This window comes from Neolamprologus brichardi, chromosome 20, assembly GCF_056152115.1.
Source record: "Neolamprologus brichardi isolate AB-2024 chromosome 20, ASM5615211v1, whole genome shotgun sequence".
NCBI classification, from domain to species: domain Eukaryota; kingdom Metazoa; phylum Chordata; class Actinopteri; order Cichliformes; family Cichlidae; genus Neolamprologus; species Neolamprologus brichardi.
The window spans coordinates 20,470,305-20,497,299 of NC_142123.1; the positions used below are offsets into that span (position 1 = coordinate 20,470,305).

General features: G+C 40.6%; 1 protein-coding gene across 1 annotated transcript; it reads left to right on the forward strand.

Moving 5' to 3' along the window:
* The first annotated feature begins 1,377 nt into the window (after positions 1–1,377).
* On the forward strand, positions 1,378–25,870 carry plcg1 (phospholipase C, gamma 1). Its single transcript, XM_006796315.3, has 33 exons — positions 1,378–1,657; positions 2,613–2,900; positions 11,261–11,413; positions 11,592–11,685; positions 11,784–11,831; positions 12,370–12,454; positions 12,614–12,697; positions 13,037–13,059; positions 13,150–13,219; positions 13,310–13,411; positions 14,741–14,859; positions 15,354–15,439; positions 15,597–15,717; positions 15,975–16,143; positions 16,241–16,363; positions 16,668–16,769; positions 16,943–17,130; positions 17,555–17,755; positions 17,847–17,966; positions 18,080–18,260; positions 18,412–18,489; positions 18,588–18,691; positions 18,911–19,004; positions 19,159–19,228; positions 20,478–20,641; positions 20,764–20,860; positions 20,972–21,196; positions 21,310–21,458; positions 22,072–22,186; positions 23,166–23,327; positions 23,888–23,976; positions 25,259–25,524; positions 25,631–25,870. Exons 2-33 carry the CDS (start codon positions 2,684–2,686, stop codon positions 25,665–25,667), a joined length of 3,936 nt encoding a protein of 1,311 aa, XP_006796378.1. The 5' UTR covers positions 1,378–1,657; positions 2,613–2,683; the 3' UTR covers positions 25,668–25,870.
* Positions 25,871–26,995: the final 1,125 nt, after the last annotated feature.

Here is a 26,995-nt window from a genome sequence, read left to right on the forward strand (position 1 = left end):
CCACTAATAAGTGTGACTATTAGAGAAACAAACTGTCTGATGTCTCTGCTTCTCCACATCTACGTACAAAGAAATCCAAGGTAAACAACAAGAAGAAAGACTGTTTCAAAATGCTGCAGTAAGAAAAATTACAAGCATATAATTAGATGGTATTAGTAATAAATGGCTTGGATGTAAACTTAACATACAAGTGATAAATACCTGTTTAAAACTATAGACTGTATAAAAAGATGGACATAACCACTATGACATCAACCGTGGCTTTGGAATTTTGGATTTTAACTAAAAAAATTAATTGCCCTACTGAAATTTGTTATGAGGGCTGAAACTGTCCAAACAGACAGAAACTGTCCAAATTGTATTTTGCAAACGTTATTTTTTGTGTTGTGAACCTGAACATTTTACCATAAGAGTGTATGGAATCGGACTCCATTTAGGAGCCATCTTCAAGTGACAACTACTTGTTTTTTAATTTTAATTATGTTGCACCAATTCACAACATCAGCCGCCTCATGGTGTTTTGTATAGGAGAGTAAAGGCCCTACAACATTAGAAACGCTCCCCAACAATCAGACGCTCTCCCCTATGAGCCCTGCCATATCTTGAAAATATGACAGGGTCACCATTTCCTTCAAGGAACCTCAAGGAGCGGCAGTTTTTTCTGCTTCCTCATTCAACTGTGGATGTTGCTTCCTATTTAAAACCAGTATTACAACATGCTTCACCGTCACCACAGATGATAAAGCACGACTACTTTGATAATAAACATTGATAATGATAATAAGCATGCATATGTTAAATGTGTGAAAGATATGTGAAGTGTTATGTATCTGTTTTTCATACAGCTGTTGGGAATAGGGTGACCAGATCGCTATAAAATAAATGCAAACTAAACACAGTTTGTGCGAAATGCTAGCTCATAAGGAGGTCGAGTTATTGTTGAGGTTTTCGCTATAGTAATGTAGGGTCATTACTTTACCATACAAAGCACCTTGAGGTAACTGTTTTTGTGATATGGCACTATATAAATAAAAGTGAATTGAACTGGCATTAGGATAACCTTTTTCTGACTATATTAAAAAGCTTTTGCAAAAGCCAGAAATGTGCATGAACCAGTCAAAATGTGTAACGTTGTCTCAAGATGTGGGACAGTGGGGGCAAGGAATAAAACAAAAAACAAAAAACGAATAAATAAAACTGCGATGTCCCACATAAAGAGGGACATCAGGTCGCCCTAATTAAGAAACGGGCGCGTTACACGAAATTAATCTTTTTTTTTAAAACTACATTCTCAACCTCTTTACGCGACGCGAGTACTTCTTTTATTATGAAAAGCCGCGACGGAAGCCTAGTGACAGACTCCGGGTAGCTTGACGTGCCAGAGAGGGCCTGCGCTGGCTTGATCCGAGAGCAGACAAACTTGCGTAGTCTTACCACGGGCTTCTGTGTCTGTCTGCCTCTCTCTCTCTATGGACGACCAGAGGCGAGAAGAGGAAACGGGAATTGTTGTTGTCCGGACCGCAACGCCTTATGAGAGCCCGACGATGATTTAATCACGGAAAACCTGAGTGTGGGTGGGAAAAAAGAAGGAGAAAAGACGCGAGGAGAGAGGAGCAGCCAGCCGTTGGAGATGTGCGGTCGGGCCGAGATTGCGGCGGTAGGTAGTTCCAGCACGGCAGCCCCTCTCCGACGTGTTGTTTTCCCAGTTAATTTTTGTCCGCACGGAAAAGGAAAAGGAGGAGTAGGAATGAATAGAACAGCTACTGCTACCTCAGCCCCCCTGTTTTTTTTACGGGTCTAGCAGGGTATGTTTGTTGTTTTCGCCCAGCGAAATGCTAGCACACACCGGCCCCGCTTCCACGCCGTGAAAATAGCCAGACGGTTCTTGTTACAGCGTTAACCCCACTCTTCTGCCATTCGCCACCAGTTGTATTCCTAAAAATGTTTTCACAGGAAACTTTTTTTCCTGTAGGGAGTTACAGGCCTGTTGGTCATTTTCTTTATTTAATTGAAAAAGCAGTCTAAATAACATTAAACTCCGTTTCTCCTTTCTGTTGTATTTATCTACATCAACATGATTTCTCGTTGCACGATGGGTTTCTGATGCAGCTCTCATTTATTCACACCACTCTTAATGATACATAATGCACTCTCTCTGATGGGATTGAAAGGTTGTAGCCTAATCGTTGCTCTCAGTACTTGTACCCTTAAGTTAATAAGGTCAAAGGTATGTTTTGAAATATATTCTTTGCCCACATTTTCATTATTTACTGAATTTATGTGCTGCAAAACTACATAGTGATATTTTGTATTATTTTGTTTAGCATGTAAGTACGGTATAGATAAAATAATCTGAGAAGTTGGATGTTTGTAATCAAAACGTACAACGTAAAATATCTAGGTCTCTGGGTAGCAGTGTCTTACTGTGTGCATTTATTTATAAAGATTGGATGATAGAAACATTTACACTTCATGCAATATCGTTTAAAGCATGGCTCTTGACAGCATCAAACTCTTTGGTGCCTTATAATGTGCATGCAGCACTGACACACATGAAGTCCCAGAGGAATTGTTGTTTCACGGGCTTCCCCTCCCTTCTTCTCCTGCTGTAGGTATCCCTGTCTAAGCCTGGACTGAGCAGATTGTTCTGAGAGGAAACGGATAACAAACAGGGGAAGTGAACATGGCTGGGACCTCTGGCTTCTTTTCCAACGGACCTGTTCCGTGGATGGACAACGCCACAGAGATGAACAACCTGTACCGAGACCTGGAGCTGGGGACAGTACTGACACTATTTTATTCTAAGAAGTCCCAGCGGCCAGAGAGAAGGACATTTCAAGTAAAGCTGGAGACCAGGACTATTATCTGGACTCGGGGCACGGATAAAATAGAGGGCGAGAGTGAGTATTCTGTCAGTGCAAACATGCTCATACAAATATCAGCGCTCCTGATGACTGGTAAATTTGTAAGGTATATGTGCCAGAACTGGTTGGTTGGCATACAGTCAGAAATATGATGGGTGTAGTGTTTTTTAAGATGCTTGAATGCCTCACAAAAGACTTGCACGATGGGCCGACATGATGGTATTGTGAACAGTTGGATAGTGTTGTCAGTTAGGATGTGATGTCACATCTAAAAGCCCCAAATAATTGAATTCATACAGCAAAGATGCAGTGAAATCTCACAATTCCACTGATCAATAAGAGACTGGTGGTGCAGTGATATTGTAGATGTGGGATTTTTTTATTTTTATTTTTAATACATTACAGCTAAAAGTGCTTTAAGCGTCAAGTAACTTGTCGCTATTGGTGTAAGATATTTTAGTTGATGTCTACATTGGAACCCAAGGCAACTGATTAACCTTTAAAGACTCCAAAACCTTTGTGTTGTAAAAAATGTAAGTTGTACTGCCAGGATTAAAAATTAAAGTTACTGAGCAAATACATGAGTAGTTTAAGAGGTTGGGTGGTTTTACGAGGTTTTTACACTAAAGACAGTTTGGAGAAACTGGGATCAGTACGGTAGAAGTAAAACTGAACCGGCTGCTTTTTAAGCGCATAAATCAATATGATAGCTAAAGTTGTATGATAGAAAGAAAACATGCAACCCCGCCTGTGTGTCGTAATATCAGTGTTTAAAGTGCTTCTTACTGAACGACAGGTTGCTTAAATGTTCAGTTGTTTGGGATTATTTTCTTGCAATATAATATATTTATTTCTCTTGGAAAAAGCAGGTATGAATATCAGAGGAAGAAGAAATGAAATCACGTGTCGGGTACAAATAGTTGTAGGGTCGACGCAGAGAAGAAACACTGTTTCCTTGCGCTCTTTTGTTCCTTTTTAATAGGAATATTCTGTATAGTACCAGGAAGCTGGCATTCAGGTTAATCTTCAACAAAGCAGCGTGTCTAACTGAGGACGCACAGGCCTTTAGTGAGTCGTAATGTCATCTGTCTCTTGGGTAGCAGGATGCCTTGTGCACAGCTGCACTCTGCTCCGGATGCAACAAAAAGGCACACACACACACAGAGGAGGTTAGGCTTAGTGGTGTTCTTTTGTCCTTTTTTTTTTTTTTTTTTTTTTGTTTTGATGGGTTTTTTTTTTTTTTGTTAAATCAGTATCATCTTCTTAGTGAAGGGTTTCATACGCCCATGAGCTCATAGCTGCCATTTGATACTCCTGGAGAGGTGAAATTGGCCTGAGCTGCTCATTAATGTTCAGAAATAGAATACCAGGGTTTTTACTGGAAGTGTGTAATCGTTCAGGAACGATTTGGCCCCGTGTATTTACCCCTTATCAATGGCAATGAAAGAATGATGTCCATTAGCTGTGGAAACAGCAGTCTTGTATGCTTCTAAATATAAAGTGCTGAGAAGTGGACCCATTTGTTCCATCCTCTCTTAAAGTGTATTTTGTGCATTTTTTTTCACCACTCCACGTGATTTGCCTTTCGGTTTTTGCCCCGTGTTTCCAATCAGATAATTGGCTGCGCTCATTTGTGGCTCGCACACTTGTATATTACTCTACAGCACACTATGATGTATGTGCGGCTTGACATAGCAGGATGTGGTCTTGCAGAATAATTGTCAGTAGACAGACGTGCCTTCTGAGCGTGTCATAAATATACAGCTTGGATACCTGGGCTTCACAGTCTGTCTTTTTAAGTGAAAAAGTTTGCTCCAGTTCTGTTAGTCACTACATGAGTGTACAGTTTGTTTTCAAAGCGACTGCTATAACACGTCCTGCACAGCACCCTCAGTAAAACTCAGCAGTATCATGCTAATCATTTTCTAACCCCCTCGTTTAGTGTGTGACAGATACCAGGTGACATGTACATGAATCGAAATCTTGTTTGAGTCATTAGGCACCATCAACTCATTTTAATATCAGAGAGCTACGGAGATGGAAAGTGAGTTCGCTGGCAAGCTTTGATGAACTCTGAGCCGCTTCTAGAGTTGTATGAATTAATACTTTTATACTCTCAACCATTTATTTGAGTTTTGTGTCCTGGCTTGAAAAAATCCCAAAACAACTTAGTTATTGTAACCTCATAGTCATACCCTGTTATGTTTACAAGCTCTGGTTGGAGACACTGAAATACAATTGGCAAAAAAAAAAAGGGCATAAAAGCACATTATTTAACAAAAATTAAGCCAAAATGCAGAAGCAGTGTGTGAAAGACTAATGCTGCCAATCAGATGCACTTATTTGGAATAGAATAGAGTATGTCTTTATTGTCATTGTACATGTACAGCGAAACTGTGCAGGAAATATAAATAGACAATAGGACAACAGTAATAAATAACAAAGCAAGATGAAGTCACTCATTAAAAGGACAAATTGCAAAGGACTTGGTCTGTATATATAGTCTGTATGTAAGTAGCCTGAAAGATGAGGTGCTACTTAGACAATGGGTCACATTAGTGGGGTGGTGGGCAGGTGTATGTATGGAAGACATGGTGGTGGTGGCCTTAGCTGTTTGTGAGTCTGAAATTGATCATCAGTGAGTGTGAGCATCTCTACAAAAGCAGATGTTTCAGGAATTTACTGCTCTGGGGAATTCAGGTGTGTTAAGTGGCAAAGAGAAAAGACACCAGGGAAGTATATGAGGCCATTTCCAAACAATCAGTCTTTAAGTGTGGATCTCCTAACAAATTCATTGCAGACTTTGCAGTCCTCAGAAAACTGCAAAAAAAACTAAAAGCTACATCTCAGGCTGTACAGGCCTCAGTTAGCATTTTAAGTGTTAAAGTTTGTGACAGTAAAAAGAGAACAAGATGGAACAAGTATGGCTTGTTTGGAAGCCTCTTCTTAATAAAAAGAACATGACAGCACCGCTTAGGCAAAAATGCATCTGAGCAAATCACAAGACTTCCGAGGCAATGTTATTTGAACAGGTAAGACCAAACTGGAGATATTTGATAATAATGCAAAGCAACACCACTAGTGAAAACTAAACACAGCATGTCAGCACAAACACCCCATACCAGTTGTCAAGCACGGTGGTGGAGAGGTGATGGGTTGGGTTTGTTTTGCAGCCACAGGAACTGGGCACCTTGCAGTCATTGAGTCAACCATGAACCATAAGTATTCTAGAGTGAAGCCATCTGTCTACAGCTAAAGCTTGGCTGAAACTGGGTCATGCAACAAAGCAGCAAATCTACAACAGAATAGTTGAAAAAGTGTTGCAGTGGACAAGTCAAAGTCCAGACATCAGCCTGAGTGATATGCTGTGGTGGGACCTTAAGAGAGCTGTGCATAAATGAATGCCTGCAAAGCTGTAAAGAAGCGTGGGACGAAATACCTCCACAACAATATGAGAAACTCATGAAGGCATACAGAAAATAATTACTCAAAGCTATTGCTGCTATAGGCGGCTCTATATGCATTTGAATCATGTGGTGTACTTAATTTTTCACACATAGTTTCTTACTGAATTGTGGTTTATTTATTTTGTTATTCATCTGAAATTCTATTTACCTAATTGTAAGACCTGGTAAAGACTAAATAGTAATTTATTATGTCCTGATATGAAAAATCTTTAATGTCCTTCCTTTTTGCCGTGGCGTTGGGCAACATTAAATTGCTCATCTTCAAACAGCGTCACGGGCTAGCTTCACTGTTTAGCGGATTATATTTAATAACATACTGTAGAAATGTTTCTGTTATCCAGTTTATCTCTGGTTGAAGAAAACCACTGTGGGTAAATTTGTTCCATCTTGATAAGCCTGGTGTGGTGTTCATTAGAAGTTCTACATCCTTTGCACTTTTGCTCAGTTGAATGTTGAGAAAATCTTCTCTAAATCTGTAAGTGTATAGTTGGACATTAAGTTTTTATGTATATTATGGATATTAATGAACAGTTTATTGCAAACATTACAGAACCCCCTCTCCCCCCTGATTTTTGGTTTAGAATATGTCAAAGGTGTGTGTGTACGTATGTATGTGTGTGTCTATATATCTATATCTATATATATCACATCACAGCTCAGACACTGATAAAATTAAATATAACCATCACAGATTTTATTAAACACTTCTCACATGTAGTGTGAACCACGCAAGGATAAATGGTCAGCAGTAAGCATGAAATTCAACTCGTGGGCAAAGTCTTGTAGAAATGCAAGCTGCAGTGTAATATTAATTCCAAGACAAATACATATAAACTTGCTAAGTAATGACTGACACATCGTAAGTTTGAATATGAGACTTTTTTTCCCCTTTTTTAAACACTACATAATGATGCCGTGCTGCAACTGCTCCTAGGTTTGGGACAAAATCAATACTGCAGTATACCACATCCGCTTCCTCCTATGGTGTTATCAATACACTAGCAACAGAATCAATTTTTTTTATTTAACCCTGTGAGGCCTCAGTCAGTACTCTGACCCCTAAGCCTATATTATCAGAGTATGTGATTTTTATATTTATTTTTATTTTTTTTAACCTTTAAAAACTGACAAGCGTCAGTCCTTTAGTTTTTCTCCAAAGCTTACAGTAACGCTAAAATGGCTATGCGAATTAAACTTCTTGCGCATACTGCCAATCTAAATGGATTCCTTAGCTAGAGCCACAATTTCTTGACTCTTCATGTTGACATTGAGCAAATAAGAGAGGTTAAAATGAATGTCGTTAACCGGCTTGCGTTGAGGAAGAAGCAGCTCGGAAAGCGACAAATGCAGACTGCAAGAGAATCGGAGAGCTAACTGAGTGAATTTACAGATTATTCAAAAGTTGAAAAATAGTGATAATACTCACTGACAATACAGTGCACTGAATACATGGATAACTCGAGTTTTTTGGTCTTTTAGGGATATTTTTCACAGATATTTGTCTTGCACTCTACTGGATATCACTGAACTGTTGCATTGTAATGACACAAGTTACTTTCTACCTCTACTGTTGCATTGATCTGCTCAGTCACAGAGGGGCAGTTCACGTAAATGCAGAAACGGTCAAATTCATGGCATTTGAATAACAGCTTTAATTCTAGATGAGCACAAGAAAAGAAGCCACATCTATTTTGATAGTAATTTATGTCTTTTAACAAAAAAATCCTCAAATATGTTTATAGATTTTTCTACTGTAAACATTGTTGTTTGCTTAATATGACTGCTAACTCAATATCTTTGGGCTGTGGACTCTGATCATAACAAAATTAGATATTGAAATTTGGACTCTGGGAAACTAGGATGGGTATTTTCCACTGCTGCCCTGAGTTTTTACACTGTCATCGGGGCAATAATTGGCAGATTCATCTACAATGAAAGGATTCATTGACAACCTTTTAATTTGAATGGTGCAGGAATGTAAGGTATAGACAGGATTTAGAACTGTGTTGTCGTTGTTGTTGTTATGATACGTCGGTGAGCAGTTTTGACAATAATTCAAACCACATACTGTGTTTTAACACGCACCACGACATTGGATGAGTTCCTTTTCAGCAGCAGTACCAATAAATGTTCTCACCTGTAGCCTGGAAATCGTTTTTTGAGAATGAAGAAGTCTTTGGGTTGTTTATGTTAAGTTACATAACCGGCGGGTGGAATTAACTTGCACACACGTGTGAAAACTGTCGTCCTTCTGATGTGCTTTTTCCATACCTCCCGCAAAGGACGTGCATACACTGTAACACCTCAGACGTGATGTCATTTCTAACTGACCCACCTTTTTTTGTGTGTGTTTGTGTTACTCGTTTGGATCTGGCCGTAGTTTATATGTAAGAACATTTTCAACAAAATACTGAGACATTAGCCCTCAGGCAGCAACGCTGTTACTTAATCAGAAACTGCTTTCAGATTGATTGTCTGTATGAAAACGTTGTAAAGAGCAGGCTGTTGCTGGAAAACAAGCAGAACTCAACAGCAGACTCGTTCCATTTAGAGATTGTTGGAAAGGGGAACTGAACCCTTTTAGCGGCTTGTCAGATGTTTGTCAGAGGAAAAGTCTTCTGCTGAAGTTGATCCCATATGCTGTCAGTGAAGCTTACATGGATCAGCTGATGTGGAAGTGTGTAGTGAAACATTGTCACAACATAGGCCGCATAGTCACTTGGAAATGTTCAGGGGTTCTTTCTTGCTTTAGAATGGATGGTGCACATAAACACGATTGATCTGCTTAATAGTTAAAAAGATGAGTCTGGGGCTTACCTAACAGATTTATTTCTAGTTATTTATGGTTAAAAATATAAAAGATGCAGTCCAGGTAATTTATGGATGTGCCCATATGCAAGAAAGATCCCACAGTGTCAAGTTCATATTGCATACCCATATGTTTTTATTTATTCTATAGTCATCTTTATATTTTATCACTTAGAATATTTAGCAAAATAATTGCTCAATGGTCCTTTGCTGACATTGTGAACATGATTATCAGTCAAAGCTCTTAAGTCTGCATGGCCGAGTGTGATGTTTTCAGTTGCCATAAAATTCTAAGCGAATGCTGTGAACGTATTGACTTTTGACACCACCGTGGTTCAGCTGTAAACACTGCAAGAAGGTGTGCAATTTGAACCCATGCAGAGTTGAAAAATATGGGCTATCTGGGAAAAGGACACTGTCACAAAAGCGATTCTTAATCTCAAGATTTTGAGTCGGTGGTTGAATGCAGTTCAGTAATAATAGCTTATGTCTTTACCCATCCAATCCAATATTTTAGGCTTTATAGCAACACTAAAGCTGACAGTTACTTTTGATTTGTTTTATTTGTAATATTCTTTCTTTTAATTTTCTTATTAAATGTATGTGAAATGTCAGAAAGTTGGGCCTTCTTCCTATATTTTATTTTTGGTTTACAGTATTTTCAGTTGTATCAAAATGGAAAAGAAGCACATCCTGACATTGTATGTGAAACAGTAGAAGTTTGACATTTTAGATGAAAAACAGAAATGTTCTTTTTGATCGTTTGCTTTTTTCACAATATCATAACATTGGCTTATTTAAAGTAAAACAACAACAACAAACAAACAAAAAGGAAATTGGGGGAAGGGGATAAACTTTACATTGGCCAAAGTTTAAACATCAGGCTGTCATATTTTTACTGACAATACTTTTGCTTGGGTATGAAAAATGTTGGAAGACAGGGCACAGCACAGAAGGAAGTGTGGTAGTGTTTTGCAGGATACCTCCTCTCATCTCTTTTGGTAAGGTTACACCTCTGGCTATCTCTTTCTTTCCTGCATCTGTCTGAGGCAAGTTCCAAATATTTTGACACAAATGACTAAAAGTGTTGTCTAACAGATCAGCCTGTCAGAAGTGCTTCAGTCTAAACGGAAGTCTGCTGGCCCATGTGGCGGGTTAAGTAAACGGAGATATGATATATGATTAGAGCACAGTTTGGTGAAATTCTGTGAGAAGACATTTTTATGCTTGAGAAAAGAACATGCACATGCTCACCTATACGCAAGCACAGATGTGGTGTGTAGGCGACAAAGGCACAGGATGTGTGGTTCAGGGGCAGGAAGAGGAGCAGGAGCTGAAAGAAGTGTGTGTGTGTGTGTGTGTGCTTAGTAGGAGAGTCCCTGCTGTAGGTCTTGAACTGCAGTTAATGTAACACTGATAGGAACCCGCTGTGCTACTTTGCAGCCCACACACTTGTAAAGTTTCTCAATGATTGTTTATGGAGTTGAGATAAAATTATATCTGGTCTTTTTTTCTTCTTCTTTTTTTCATTTGTCATGTGAAAACGTTAGCATTATCATAGTTCCGATCATATGTTGTTTAAATGTTTAAACACGCACACTTAACAGCCTGCACTTACGAACACAGGTAGGTACATACTGTGATATATTTGTCATGTATATTTATATTTGAAATCTCAATCATTTAGACCTGACCAGTAGCTTCTAAAAAAAACAAAACAAAAACAAACAACAACAAAAAAACTGCCCTCTCCCCATTGCTTACTAATTAGTGGTTTTTGATCTATACTTAAATGTGGTTTGGGTCACCGCCTCAGCTTCATTGTTTTATGTGGTCAGAGGGGCTGCAGGTACTTGCACAATGTTTTTATTTTTTGTATGTTAGACTGTTAGGGTTAGTACTGAAGTGTTTCATGTTTCCTACATGAAATGGAATTAGAAAACAAGGAGAGCTTGGAGCTAAGTCTGCAGTTTTGTGCCAGATAATGTTATTTTGATTATTTCCATATCATTGCATATAAGTTTTGCACACCATATTCACACCAGAATATTACCGTGTCATGTGTTGGGAACCTGCAGCTTTGTGTTTTGCTAAATATTACATATCTGTCTGTATCTACAGTTGATATTCGAGAAATCAAGGAGATCCGTTCTGGACAGAAGTCTCGGGACTTTGATCGCTATGTGGAGGACTCGGCAGCACGGCTCGATCAGGCCCACTGCTTTGTTATTCTGTACGGCACAGAGTTTCGCCTTAAATCACTCAGCCTGGCAGGTATGCTCAGAGAAGGACTGCTTACACATTGACAAGAAGTAGCCTGTTACCATTGTACCTCAATAAGATCATTAGTACCATTGATAAATCAAATCTTCACATTTTGTTTTTGCTGGGCTTCTTGTATTTTTAGCATGTGACAGAATTGAGTTATTTAGATCAGCTGTTTTTGCTACAGCAACATCTGATGAAGAGATGACCATGTGGGTGCAAGGGTTAACCTCGCTTGTGACTGACACATTGAAGTCTCCAACACCTCTTCAGATCGAGCGGTAAATCTGAACTCAAAGTTTGTGTAAATAGACGGCATTATCTGTTTTCTGTATGCAATAAATCGCTTAAGTCTTTCTTTCTTTTCTTTAATTTTAAGGTGGTTACGTAAGCAGTTCTACGCAGTCGATCGCAACAGAGAAGACAGGTAACTAAACTCGGTCAAAGGATATCAGCTGCAGAGTTAATCAGATCGCCCTCACAAGAAATGGATGTTATTAGATGTAACTCAATTGTTTGCTACACCAGTTGTGTGCCCTTTCATCTAAGAGCACATAGACTTGCTGCAACCGGCTGGTAGGTGTCTGTGAGAGAGCTCAGCTGAGGTGTAGTAAGGGAACTAACCCCTCAGCCGCACACCAACAACTCTTCCTGCAGCAGGAAACAGACTGCAGAGAATGGAGAGGAGATGTACAGAGATGTTTGTCTGTTACATCCCTGACAGGCCTTTGTTACTGTGTGTGCGCCATGTATTGTCGTTTCTGGCCAAAATTCCAAGCTGTGTAGCAGAAGTGAAGCCCAAACCACTCAACAGAACATGCAGGGTGTCTGTTTACAAGGTTTCAGCCCATCTGTAAACTCAAAATGGCATTTCTGCCTCACAATAGTATCTACAAGTAGAAGTGTTTGCACATGTTGCACATGCTTATCCGTGTTTGTTTTATTTTTCAACAAAACGTGTTTAGGATATCCTGTAAGGATCTGAAGAGCATGCTGAGCCAGGTCAACTACAGGGTGCCCAACATGAGGTTCCTCCGAGAGAAACTTCCGGTAACCTCTTGCTGCTTACTTTCCTTATCACAAACCTCCTTCCCACTCCATCTCCCCGCCAACTACCCTTTCACGATGATGTTGTTTGAGGCTAAAGATTTATGATTTGCCGTTAAAAGTCATTTCACTTTTCTTTCTGATTCTCTGCTTCTTTTATAGGACTCGGAGATGAGGAATGGAGACGTGTCCTTCAGCCAGTTTGCGCAGCTTTATCGTAGTCTCATGTTTGATGCCCAGAAAAACGTAAGTGCAGTCTTTTTATGTATCCACAGATAGTCCCTGTGCTTTCATCCCCCTAGCACCCCATCTGATGCTCTGCCAAGGCTCACTTCATCTTCCATCTGTCCGTTCTCAAATGGCTTCAAGATCAATATGCACCAGCTAAAAACCCACCAAACCTCTATGGTGGAGGCCATTAGGACACACAAACACACACACACAGATAAGAAGGCAGGCAAGCAGGGGTCAGATAAAATGGATAACCTCAGTGCCCTCCCCCCACCTCACAGGATGTCTAACACTGAAAGTGCAGCGCTTTGATTAATTACTTTAAATGTTTTTTGTCTCTTTACTATCTTTTAGATGGAAATCCCATTTCTACAAAGGTAGGTATACAAAACGCACACACATACACAGTGATGTTTTCTCTTGCATCACGGTTGTTTGCTGAAATTAACCAGTACTTTTTCTATCAGGTTCATTGATAGACCAGAACAGAGGATTTCCCTGGAGGACTTCAAGAGCTTCCTTTTGGAGTCTCAAAAGGTATTCTCTCGGTTGTTGGACATTTACATACTTTATTGCCGATTTGTTTTGTTTTCATGCTCTAATGCATGTTTGTGTTTGCTGTTGCAGGAGATGTGGGCCACAGATAACAACAAAGTGCAAGAGTTTATGTTCGGCTACCTGAAAGACCCCCTGAGGGAAGTGGAGCAGCCTTATTTCCAGCAAGACGAGGTATGCGCACCTCGATGCCTCTCGCTCTTTCTTTTCCCCCCTTTTCTCACTTGTGTTCTTGTGTTTTTTTCTGGGTCTTCGCTCACTAACGGAAAAATGTACCATGTTTTCATAGGTTATGTTTTCCGATTTCCCCCCTGTGTTGTTAGTGTGGGAGGGAGATGCTCAGAAATTAACATGACTGGCCATGATCTTGGCCCTGAAGCACCTCCTCCTACACAGATATGAAAGGTTATTGAGTATGTTGCAGCATGACAGTTCTGCAGAAAGCGAAGGATGATTTTTGTGGTCACCGTAAAGTCATGAATAAAAGAGGAAAGTGGGACAAGCGAGCCTGCAGGAGGTGATGCTGTGTCTTCGTGCCAGAGGATGTTAGGTCACTGGTGCCCAGGCCTTGATTATGTGCAAAGAAAAGCCCATGAATAGTTAAAAAAATACATACTTTATTTTAAATATTATCACTACATGGAAATTATTATAGTTGAAGTTTAATGGGGAATCTGATATGTACAAATCCTACTCTAATGTGATGTTTTTGTTTGCTGATTATGGAATCCAATGTCATTATGTGTTTAATACATAAGTTAAATCTAAGAATCTGGATTAAGCAATTATGACAATAATTATGACATTTTGAACCCCACATGTTCCCCAGATGTTTCATCTCAGTTTTTCTTCGTTTTTGTAATTTATTCATGTTGGCAGTTGTGCGTGGTCGGTGATTTAACAGTGTTTTTTAGAAGCATTCATATTATTTTGACATGAAACATTTATCTTAGTACTTTATCTTGTACTTTCCTACTTGTTAGCATGTGTACAAGTTGACTGCCCTGTGGTTTAGAGCATTTGTGTTTTTTAAGCATGTGAAAATGTGCCAGAAAAATTTATATTTGCAAGGTGTACCTGCTTACAGGATAGATGGGCTCGTGCAGTGAAATGTTTAGGTTTAGTATTTGTTTTTGTTTTTTTACTTTATATCTTGGAATTTAGAATTATATTGAAACCAAGATAGACCTTTTCACCAGTAACATAAAAATAACAATAATTTTGGTGGAAACACAAACTCAACAGTTCTCACAGTCCAAAGGCTCGATCAGAACTTGGCAGTTCGCCTCTCCTTGGGGGCTCTAGCGCATGCCTGTGCATACAAACAGGTGTTGAGCCACTTCTTAAATGCCTTAAGCAACGGTGCCCTGATTCCTGAGTATTTAGGTCAGATGTTTTTAAGAATCTGATCATTATCATTTCAGTGCCACGTCGGTATATTGCTGTAAGTTAGGGTCTGTAATTCTTCCCACTTTTCACTGCTCCTCATTCTCTCTTGTGTAGTTCCTCACATACCTGTTCTCCAAAGAGAACACCATCTGGGATTCCTCCCTGGACCAAGTGTGTCCTGAGAATATGAACAACCCCCTCTCTCACTACTGGATCTCCTCTTCGCACAACACGTAAGCATGTCTGGTTTGCCTGCTTTAATTGGGCCCTGGGAATGCTGGAGTTCTTGAAACCTCTGCCCAAAGGGGGTCTTTTGAACTGGCTTCACACATCAGATAAAAGTGTATTATTTAACAATCTCTTTCCCGAATGAGATCCAGGCATTTATTTTGCAGGAAAATGTATTTTTCCTCCCATTGAAAAGTGTGTGAAAGTCAGCGCAAGTAATTCTGTACTAAATGTGAAACAATGCTCATTGGAGCGACGGAATGAAAATTTCCCATGTTCCTTTGATTAGACTTGAATTGACTGACTGAATGAGTAAGAAGTATTTATCCGGTCAACAGAGGAGAACGAGCTCTTTTGATATGACTGTATCGATTTATTTATGTAATCACCATAAAAAGTGTGTTCGTGTGCTAAGACACTCCCTGACATGTTAATCCCCCGAGAGCCTGTGTGGCTGTGTGTTTTGTGTACATACTTGACATTGTGTGCTTATTTTTAGCTACCTGACAGGAGACCAGTTTTCCAGTGAATCGTCCTTGGAGGCATACGCACGCTGTCTGAGGATGGGCTGTCGCTGTATTGAATGTAGGAACACACACATACCCACCCACCCCCCCACCCCCCCACCCCCCACATACAGATCCTGCAGTTGTCCCGTCACTCACACACGTCTCTTTATTTTCTTTATCCTTAAAGGATAAAAGATGAAATGATGTTGCATGCATGTGTCTGTTTTTTTCAGTGGACTGCTGGGATGGCCCTGAGGGAATGCCAGTCATCTACCATGGGCACACCCTCACAACCAAAATCAAGTTTTCTGATGTCTTGACCACCATCAAAGAGCACGCCTTTGTCACATCTGAGTGAGTGTGCATGACAACGTGCTATTCTTGTTTTGTTTTCTTCTCTTTTTATGACTGTCAGTAGGGATGTGGTGATTAACAGGATAAGAGATGGTGAAGATAAAGAGATGACGGGCACACACTAATGTAGAAACACTGTGGGCAGGCCACAGTGACATCACTGTGAGAAAATAAAAGTCACATCAGAACAAAGTTAAACAAGGGGTTTCCTTGGATTTGCCACTCCTCTGAGGTTGACTCGGTGGTCCCTTTTACAGATATCCCATCATCCTGTCCATAGAGGACCACTGTAGTATTGTGCAGCAGAGGAATATGGCCACTCACTTTAAGAAGGTGTTTGGAGACATGCTTCTAACCAAGGCAGTGGATATCGCAGCAGATGGGCTGCCCTCACCCAATCAGCTCAAGAGGAAGATCCTCATCAAGGTCAGAGCCTCTTGGAGTCATGAGAAATCATTTGATTTTTGGGGGGTGGGGATTAGTAACCTTACTCTGTCTGTCCTTCTCCTCTTATCTGATGCAGCATAAGAAGCTCGCAGAAGGCAGTGCCTATGAGGAGGTGTCCACCACCACTCCCTACTCAGAGAATGATATCAGCAACTCCATTAAAAATGGCATCCTGTACCTGGAAGATCCCATTAACCATGTAAGCATGTTCAGTGTATAAATAGTTTCTGAATCCTGCACGAGAAAGAATTTGTGGGCAGAAATGGTCAGAAAAGAAAAACTAGCTTCTGTATCACATATGCTTTATGTGGTGTTTATCAGTAAAAACATGAAAAATCAAGTTAAGACAAATTATGTTGCAGTCTTCCTTTATCAGCATTTTTTCCTTGGGATATCAAGTTCTTATTCTGTATCATCTTGTGCCACTTTGCACTGTAACACATGGATCTTGTAAATATTTGATCCAGCTAACAATCTGTCTCATTTCTCTCCCTTCATCCCAGGAGTGGTACCCTCATTTTTTTGTTCTGACCAGCAGTAAGATCTACTACTCAGAAGAGACCTCCAGTAACCCGGGAAATGATGATGAGGAGGAGCACAGAGAGGTTAGTAGGTCTGATCTGCTGCTGAAGTACAGAAATTATTTTTGAGCGTGAACATTTGTTCGCATTGTTCGTAATTTGATGCAATTTTAATATTTAGAGGTCTGTGGGAGGCTCTTATTTAGAGATAAAGTATGTGGATACACATAACGTGAACACATCTTGAATCTTCCCAGGTGTCCTATGGTATGGATCAACATGTGACAGAGAAATGGTTTCATGGAAAGCTTGGTGCTGGGCGGGATGGACGGCAGATAGCCGAGAGGCTGCTGTCTGAGTACTGCCTGGAAACTGGAGCTCCTGATGGCTCCTTCCTAGTTCGGGAGAGCGAGACTTTTGTCGGAGACTACACTCTGTCTTTCTGGTAAAGTACACATATTTTGTATTTAAAAAACATCTATTGGATTTCAGGGTGGAAAAGGTAATTTAGGGAAAATCACTTTTAAGTATAGGAAACTTTAATTTGTATGTAGAAAACTAGCACACGTCACTAAAATATAACCAAATTTAAGTGTCGCACTGACAGATCAGTCAGTGATAATGGCTGTCACAGTGTGACGTGTGATCTGTCTGATATTTTGAGCTCTTTGTGAAAGGAGGGCAGGACAGATCAGTCTGTCTGTTATTTACCTGCAAGCTATGGGAACGATGTAGAGATGGTATCACAAGGCAGTTTGTTAAAGATAAACAAGAGTTCACGTGTTCTTAACTTGTAATCAAACTGGAAGAAAAACTGACCTTTCATTGTTTCTCTCTCTCTCTCTCCATGCCTCCCATCTCTGCAACAGGCGCTCGGGGCGGGTGCAGCACTGTCGCATCCACTCTCGTCAGGAGGCAGGCAGCCCAAAGTTCTACCTGACTGACAACCTGGTATTTGACACGCTCTTTGCTCTGATTACACACTACCAGCAGGTGGCGCTGCGCTGTAACGAATTTGAGATGAAGCTGACTGAGCCGGTACCTCAGACCAATGCTCACGAGAGCAAAGAGTGAGTTCACATATGCATTTTCAAAGATTACTGAGAAAGTGCTGAATTTATTACGTGATGTGCATCATATTTTTGTTTTTGTTTGTCGCAGGTGGTACCACGCCAACCTCTCCAGGAGCCATGCAGAGAACATGTTGATGAGGGTTCCTCGCGATGGGGCTTTTCTAGTCAGGAAAAGGGCAGAGCCCAACTCCTTTGCCATTTCATTCAGGTAACTTAGTTGCCAGTTTAAATCTTAGATGATCAGCATATTGAGTGTAGATGCACATAAATGCCTTGGATCACTGTTATTTAGCAGAGTTCTCTCTTTGGGTTTCTTCACAGAGCCGAGGGTAAAATAAAGCACTGTCGTGTGCAGCAGGAGGGTCAGACCGTGGTGCTGGGCACCTCAGAGTTTGACAGCCTTGTAGATCTTATTAGCTACTATGAGAAGCACCCTTTGTACCGTAAAATGAAACTACGCTATCCCATCAACGAGGACACACTGGAGAAGATAGGCACTGCTGTAAGTACCACATTATACAGTCTACAAAGGAAACGTCTGGCCAGTGAGAAATGCTGTATTGTTTCATGTCATTATGCTAGTTTCATTCTGTGGTGAAGTCACCACCAGCCTAGCAAAAAGAAAAACAAACTCATAATGTATTGCCCAATAGGAGCCAGACTACGGGTCACTGTATGAGGGAAGGAATCCAGGCTTTTATGTGGAGGCTAATCAAATGCCAACATTTAAGGTAAGAGTGCAGGATGGAGAAATCGAAGGTTAGCTGAGATCTGCAACATCAACACTTGGACATAAAAACATGACGTTACCTTGTGTGCTGTCTTTCAGTGCACGGTGCGAGCCATGTATGAGTATAAAGCCCAGAGAGACGATGAGCTTTCCTTCACTAAGAATGCTATCATCTCTAATGTGGAAAAACAGGAAGGGGGATGGTAAGTGAGTGGCATCAAATCCATTCAGGAAGTAGCTCTTAATTATTAATTTAGACTGCGAATACGTGCTTAGCATTAGAGAACTACGGTAAATGAGTGAATGACACATTTAAAATTCTCTTAACAGTCCTGGGATCATTTTCTAAATATGAAACGCTTCTAAATATTTACAAACCACATCCCTTGTCTCTTTACCCCTCCCGCCTCTTCTTCTTTCAGGTGGAAGGGTGACTGTGGAGGAAAGAAGCAGATGTGGTTTCCGGCAAACTACGTGGAGGAGATCAGTCCGTCAGCAGCCGAGCCTGATAGAGCTGTGAGGATCAAACCCTTAAAACGAGATGCTTACTCAAGCACTTTTTTTTTGTATTTATTTAAAGAGAAATGAGTACACCTGCTCCCACCACAGTGAGGTCATTCATGTCTTTATTCACAAAAATACATATGTGCTCTCTGTTTTCTGTCAACAGGAGATGACAGAAAACAGTCCTCTTGGAGATATGCTGAGAGGAAGTCTTGATGTGTCTGCCTGTCAGATTAGTAAGTAGCACCTTCGCTTCCTGTAGCAAGTCATCTTGAGAGCAGTAAACCCCTACTAACTGCTTTTAAAAATAAATTTAATTGTAGGACACAGTCATCACTAGGGCTGGGCAAAACGGTTATTTTCCTAATCGATGAATCTACCGATTAACTTTTCAATCCGATTCTGTTTTGATTTGATTTGATTATCGATTATTTCCCCATTATTTGACTTGTATAGCAATTTCACATTTACTAATTTATGTATCTCAATGAAAAACACAAATTTCTTAATTTCAACACCTTTTAATAAAAAAATTGCAAAATAAAGTTGTAGTAGTAGTATAATCTTATATTAGAGATAGCATTTAACAAGAAATGAAATGTGCGAAGTGCATAGCCGTCGTGCTTTTATGATAGGCCATTTCCACCTTACAAAGCCGGCAAACGACTGAATCACTTCCTTTTCTGTTAAAATATCACCATACTGTAGAACTGCGTGTTCAAGTGGAGTGATTTAAGTTGACTGCGGCTGCCTCACTCGTGTTGCCGCTACTCACTGCCGCCATGTCTGTTTTGAAAGTGACGACGCATCGACGCACATTCTTTTCACGTCGACGTATTTTACGTGACGCGTCGTCCCGGCCCTAGTCATCACTCTCTTTATTGTTATTTTTCTCCATAATCAGCTTCTTAGTTTAATAAGTCTTCTCTGTTTTTATTATTACTGTTGTATTTCTCTCCGATTTGCATTTGATATGTTATTGACATCCTGCAGCCTAGTCAGTACACCCCTATTAGTTCTGGCACATGCTGCCTTGCATTGTTAACCTGAGTCCGTTTGTCCATCTGGGTGGCTCGTTGGCACCATCTAGTGGTAGTATGAAAGATGAGCTAAAAATGCTCAGAAAGTAATTGCATTCATTTACAAAAACATGAATGTTTTAATTTAAAAAAAAACAAACAATTCTAAAAAGGATTATTTGGTTTTATATAATCCTATCATCCTTTAAAAATAACTCCTTGCTGAATGTTATCACTTATTGTCTAATACTGGATGATACAGATGGTTTACAATAATTGCTATGGATTTGTCATCTTGGGCTCTTCTCAGGTGGTTCTTCTCCATCATGTTTTCTTCCTTATGGTCTGTTAGTCTAGTATGTCCATGATTTCAGCACCAGCCTCATTTATTTACTTTTTTAAAACCGTCATTACTTCCATTTATTGGTTCCCTTTTTCTAACTTTTTTCTTTTTCTTTCTCTTCAGCTGTTCGTGCCGAAGGGAAAGGCAGCAGGCCCTATGTTTTCACCCTGACACAGAGTACCCCTGTGCGGATAGGCATACCGCTCGACATCGCTGCAAACACGCAAGAAGAGCTCAAGGAATGGGTGCTCAAGATCCGTGAGGTCACCTTGACCTCAGAGGCCAAGGTAAATATACAGAAATAATATGCTTCACATGAAATGCACTCACACTTTGGGTTTAAGCTGAGCAGTGATGTGCCTCGCTGTTGGTACTACTATATTTATACTTGTGCCATGTCTGTGGCCAGATAGAAGAGGGGAAGATGATGGAAAGGAGGAAGAAGATTGCACTGGAATTATCTGACCTTGTCATCTACTGTAGGCCTGTGCCATTTGATGAAGAAAGTAAGAACTATGTGCACTCACTCGCCTGCACACATAATAAAAAGAAAAACACCAAATGCAGATGGGGTCACATTTCTCTTTTGTCGTCGCTTTTTTTTTTTTTTTTTTTAGAGATTGGCACAGAGCGAGCCTGTTTCCGGGACATGTCATCCTTCCCTGAAACCAAGGCAGAGAAATACGTCAACAAAATCAAGGGGAAGAAGTTCCTGCAGTACAATCGGCTGCAGCTGTCCAGGATCTACCCCAGAGGCCAGAGATTAGACTCTTCTAACTATGACCCGCTCCCCATGTGGCTCTGCGGATCTCAGCTGGTAGCACTTAACTTTCAGACAGGAGGTATCTTCTCTTCCCTTTTGAAAGCAAAGCTGGAAGACAGACAGTACATTTCATTTGTTTATGTGCTTTTTACATTTTTTTCCTTCTATTCCTTCCTCTTTCCTTCCCTGCAGACAAGCCCATGCAGATGAACCAGGCCCTGTTCATGCTGAACGGAAGAAGTGGCTACGTCCTTCAGCCGCCCATCATGAGGGACGACAACTTTGATCCCTTTGACAGACAAACACTACGGGGTGTGGAGCAAGTCAGTCTAGAGATTGAGGTACAGTAGACTGAGGACTGGATTTTTCTGCTTTCGGGTGTGATGCAGTTGTGCAGAAACGAGTCTGCCCTTCATCTCTTTGGGAGAAATGAAGCGGGTGGTGGTTATGGAGACAGACAAGGTGAAACTGACAGGTGGTGTTTTGTTAACAGTGTGATTATAGTTGCCCACTGGAGCAGCAGCAGTGATTGTAACACAGCTCGGAGAGGTAACCAAGGTACTTTACAAAACCTAGCAACCGATTGCTAAATACATTCCCCTTTAGTTGCAGACGTAATAATATTTTTTGATTAAAGGTAACTCACTTTTCATAAATTATGAATAAACATTCATGAACTTGTTTAGAAATCAAGTCAGGAAGCTCATTGTTGTTTCTTCACTGTGAGACTCACTGACTGCTTCCATGGGTGTACTGCAAACACTGCTCATAGTCATGCTTTTAATTACACATGTTTAAAGGAGTTCAACCTGTAGTTCAAACACTCAGTTGGCAATTGAGCAGAAAAACACATTATAAGATGTCACTGATGGAAAAGCATTGTGTGTTTGTTTGTAGCAACATGTTAATGTAAACAAAAATTCCAAAGACGTAATCGCTTTTTGTCCTCTGAAGGTCTTGGGCTCCCGGCATCTGCCCAAGCATGGACGTGGCATCGTTTGCCCTCTGATTGAGATCGAGGTGTGTGGAGCGGAGTACGACAGCGCCAAGCAAAAAACAGACTCTGAAGGTGACCGCTGCTCTTATTTAAACACAAGTTCCTCTGCCAGTAAAGGCAGGCCCTGCCAAAACTGGGGAGGAAGAAGAAAAAAAAAAAAGCAGTTGCTGTTTGCTGGATATATTTTCCTCGTGTAATTTCCTGTATGGTCTTAGGAAAAACAGGAAGTTATACAAACAACTGTGCCATGTGTGGGAATACAAAGGGAAAACATTGAAACTCGCACAGCTCGCATCAGGTCGTTATGACAGAAGAAACACCTTTTTTTTATGTTTTGATGGTTTAATGCATAGATTTTGTTTGCTACATACTTTGATGTGGATACTGGGAAATTTTACTGCAATCTATACTCTTTAAAATTCCCATCAGTGAGTAAGGACAGGATTACTTTAGTACAAATTTAAGAAATGTAATCTAGACTTATAACTACTTTTTTTTTCAGTATATTACTAAAAACTGGTATATCGGCATATTGTACTGTGGGCTCTAGCAGCATTTGTTCCCATTTATATTTATTTGCCTGTACTGGTTGTACACGCACTTTTTAAATGTCAATCATTTTATCAGTGAAGTTCATCAGCCCTTTGAATTTGGCACTTATTCAAAACTAGGTCATCAGATAACTTCTGTTACTTTAGATGGCAGATTCCGATGTAAGCCCAGCTCATATTTATCTTTTAAATATAAATACATAAATATAAACTCAAAATTTTAACACATTTAGCATTTCCTTCTGCTGTTTCTTTTCTCACTGCTCTCTGGTTCTACAGAAAGGGCAGCGAGCCAAGGAAAAATAATTTTCTGTTAATGACATACTCGTTTTTTTGTCCTGGAAAGTGTTTTATTTCCGTCTAATGTAGAGGTGCAACCTTTATCTAGCAGCTAATTACAGAGGTCTTTATACTGCTGTTACAAGGGAAATATAATTGCACAAATGTTAGAGAATTGAGGATACACGCTTTACATTTTCAATGTTTCTTTTCTTCTGTAGCTGATAATGGTCTCAATCCCACTTGGCCGAGAAAGACATTCCAGTTCACCGTGTGCAACTCTGCTTTTGCCTTTCTGCGTTTTGTGGTGTATGAGATCGACATGTTCAACGACCAAAACTTCCTGGCTCAGGCCACGTTCCCCATTCACGGGCTAAAGACAGGTACGCCTTCAAAATGTGTTCTCTGTAAATAGTTTTTACATGTTTTGTTGCTGACTTTAAGTATCTCAGGGTCTTGTTTGAGGTGAGGGGTGAGTAGAGCAGGGGATTGAGTGTAAAAGTGAGTTTTACCAGTCGATCTACATTTATCTGCTCACTTACGGGCATGAGCTTTGGTAGTGACCAATGCAAGCACTGGAAATGAGCTTCTTCTATAGCGTGGCGGATATCTTCCATAGAGAAGGGCGTAAAGCCGCTACTCTTTCATATTAAAAGGAGCCAGCTGAGGAGTTTCACATATCTGACTAGGATGCCTCCTGGGCACCTCCTAGGTGAGGTGTTCTGGGCATCTCCTGTTGGGAGGAGGCCCAGACTAAAAGCTGGAGAGGTTACCTCTCGACTGGTTTGGTAAAGTTTCGGTATCTTCCCTGAAGACCTGGAGGAGGTGGTGTGGGCTTCCCTGCTTAGACTGCCTCCCCAATTGGCAAAAAATGGATGGATGGATCTTTTTGCAGACCACTAAGGAAAAAAAAAAAATAAATCTTTTGCTTCTGTCTTTATAGGTTACCGGTCAGTACCTCTGACGAACAGCTACAACGAGGACCTGGAGTTAGCTTCTCTGTTAGTCCACATGGACATAACCAGAGGAAGGGTGAGCGCCACAATGTTTGTACTGTCAACAAACCACTCAAAAACATGCAGACACAACTTGAAGAAGGCCAAGCTGACATATTGCTGACAAATTAGTAATGAGTGCCGGGAAAGCCAGATCTTGATTTTTATTTATTTATTTTTTTTAATTTTCTGTTTTTTAAATTTTTATTTTTTTTATGGAAGAACAAATAGTCAAATGAGCTTTACACAGATTTCGTTACCTTTGGATCAAGGTAAACATACTCTTACCCTGTTTCATGACTTTATGTAAAGCTAGGTGAACTAGCATGTAGCTATACAGTTACTGAACAAACATGAGAGTGCTTTTACTTTTTGCATCTAACCTAGGTTTTAATTTCCATCATGTTTAATTTCCTGTATGTTAATAATACCACAGGACAGCCTCTTTTTTTGATTCTTACTTTAAAAGCAGGGGTGAGTGTACCTCATGTCTTAGTAGTGATAGTATACTGTACATTTTTCTGAATTAAAGGATTTGTATGAAAAACAATTAGCTACTTACTGGTGCAAAAATGTAAGGGCAGTGACATTAAAAGAAGAAGAAATGCATCACTATTTTAACACTTAAACCATGAGCCCCAACCCCATCACACCCTCTGTATTCAAACATAACCCTTCGTTTAACTCAGCCCACCACCCCTGGCTGACTGAGCTTCGGGTGGGATCGCACAATTGAAATACGAGCAGCCATAAGCAAAAAAAAAACCCAAAAACAAACCACCAAATGTATAGTCACACATTAGCCGGCAGGTCTGCAATGAGATTCGTCAGATAGTGAATGGTGCAAAACACCCAAATGGACCATAAAAGGCTTCCATGTATGAAAAAATGTCTCCCTTGGGCCTCTCAGTACAGCGGACTGATGTTTCTGTGTACGAAAGGTGAACGCAATTATTTTTGTTTAAAGCTAATGCTTCATTAGTGGTCCCAGAATTTGCTATTAGTGGGCATTGTTGCAGGGGACTCAACTGCTTTTATCTCGAGCATCGATATAAAGCACAGATTTGGAAAAATGAGTCCTTTTAAAAAATACTTCCGTTTGTCTGAGTTAAGTGCTTGTATGTTCTTTGTCTGTAGCTGCCTCCCTCAAATTATTTCTTAATCCCTCCCCAGCTTTTCTTCCCATTTACTTTTGCCTTTATAGTTCATCTTATGTTCTTGAATGACCTGACAAAATTATAAATGCAAGACTTTAAGCTCATCTTTGATTATACAGAGCACCACTAGTGTTTACTCCTTTGTTTTGTTTTTTATTTCAGGATGAAAACGGTGAGGTTCTCAGCCCATTCGCTGCAGTCGGGGCCTCATCAGTGTCGGCAACAGCTCAGTCAGTGCGGGAGCGTTTTGGGGAGCTGAGCTCAGTCTCCTCAACGTCCTCCAGCATGTCTCCTTTGCCTCAGTCTCCAGCCCAGGCCATGGCCTACAGAGGGAGGGAAGGCTCTTTTGAATCCCGCTACCAGTCCCCCATAGATGACTTCAGGGTGTCCCAGGAGACACTGCTGGACATGGACGCGCAAAACAGAAGGTGTGTGTGTGTGGTGTGTCTCTCTTTGGGGTGTTAGATGCCTGTACAGAGTGTTTTGGACGTGTAGAAGATTACAGACATCATCCTGTCTTTGTCTTCACTTCAGGATCCCGCGGAGGACCAGAGTGGAGAACCGTGTCTAAGTCCAAGCCAATCAGGACGCATTTCTGTTGCAACCCCCCCTTCCTCCTCCCCATCCCCACCACCCAGTCGCCTCTCCCCTGTACCGATGATGTCACTGACTGCTGTGAACAGTTTCCATGGAAACGCCCACCACCGCTTTGGCCTACATTTCAGGCAGCTCTCTCTCCCTCCATTCACCCAACCCCCCCCACCCCCCCCCCCCCCCCCCATTTTCTCTCTCTCTTTCTCTCTCTGCCCCTCCCTCCCTGCTGCCCAGCCTCTCTTCACCACTTGCCAGACGAGAACGTGAGGGGGGGCATACTCGGACATTAGAGGGGCGAGGGGGGGTCACTAAGAGGAAGCTGACCGCTGTGGGCAAGAAGAAGAAACGACATTCACAGTAGAACAAAAAGCAAGACTGAAAAAGTTCCAGCTCTGGCCTGACTGTTTGTAATCTCTCGTGTTTTCAGTGTGCACAGCTGCTTAGTTTGAAGGCTAAGATGAAGAAAGGGGACAGTTATAGAAGGTATCAGTTTGAAACTGTTTCCAGTTAAGTTTCTTTGCTCTTCTCTATTTGGCGAATATGAATATATATATATATGTATATGTGTGTATATATACACATATATATTTATTCCTGCTGTGCTGTTGGCCAGAGAACAGCACCAGCTCACCTGCTCTCAAAGAGCTCCTGTCTCTATGTTTTTAATTATTACGATTATTTAAACCTTTAAACATTCATAATGTGATTTCTTTTTGTTATGTACATGTGTAAAACATGAGGGCTCTCACTGCTTTTAAAAACATTTCTCTTCTCTTCTTTTGTTTTTTGTTTTTTTGCAGAGGAAATAGTGTGCCTCCAGCATATCTCCTACCCTAAACTTGGAGTGATATTACATTTTTATTTTATGTTTTTTTTTTTTCCTGTTTGTGTTTGGAGCAGTGAGAGAGCAGATCATATGTTATGCCTGCACATATACACACTTATTTCTAACCTACATTCCAGGAAAAACAAAAAGTGCACATCATTCCGTGTTTGCTGCGTTTCACACGCATTTACAAGCCAGTGTGACACATTGAGACATGTCCTGGGAATCCAACACCTCACTGTGTGACGAAGCAGGACCAGGGATAAACGTTAAGCCAAAAAAACAAAAAGGTCTTATTGTGAGAAATGTGCTTTTTTTATTTTTTTTTCCTTCCACTTCTTACTTGTACTACCAATGTGTTACAGGCCATATTTACAGATGTCCTGTCACTCAGAGGGACGAGTCACAGGGCTGTGGGTTACAGCTAAAACATTATCCTGTTCACTCCCCTCAGCAGTGGTTATTATTTACAGTCGCAG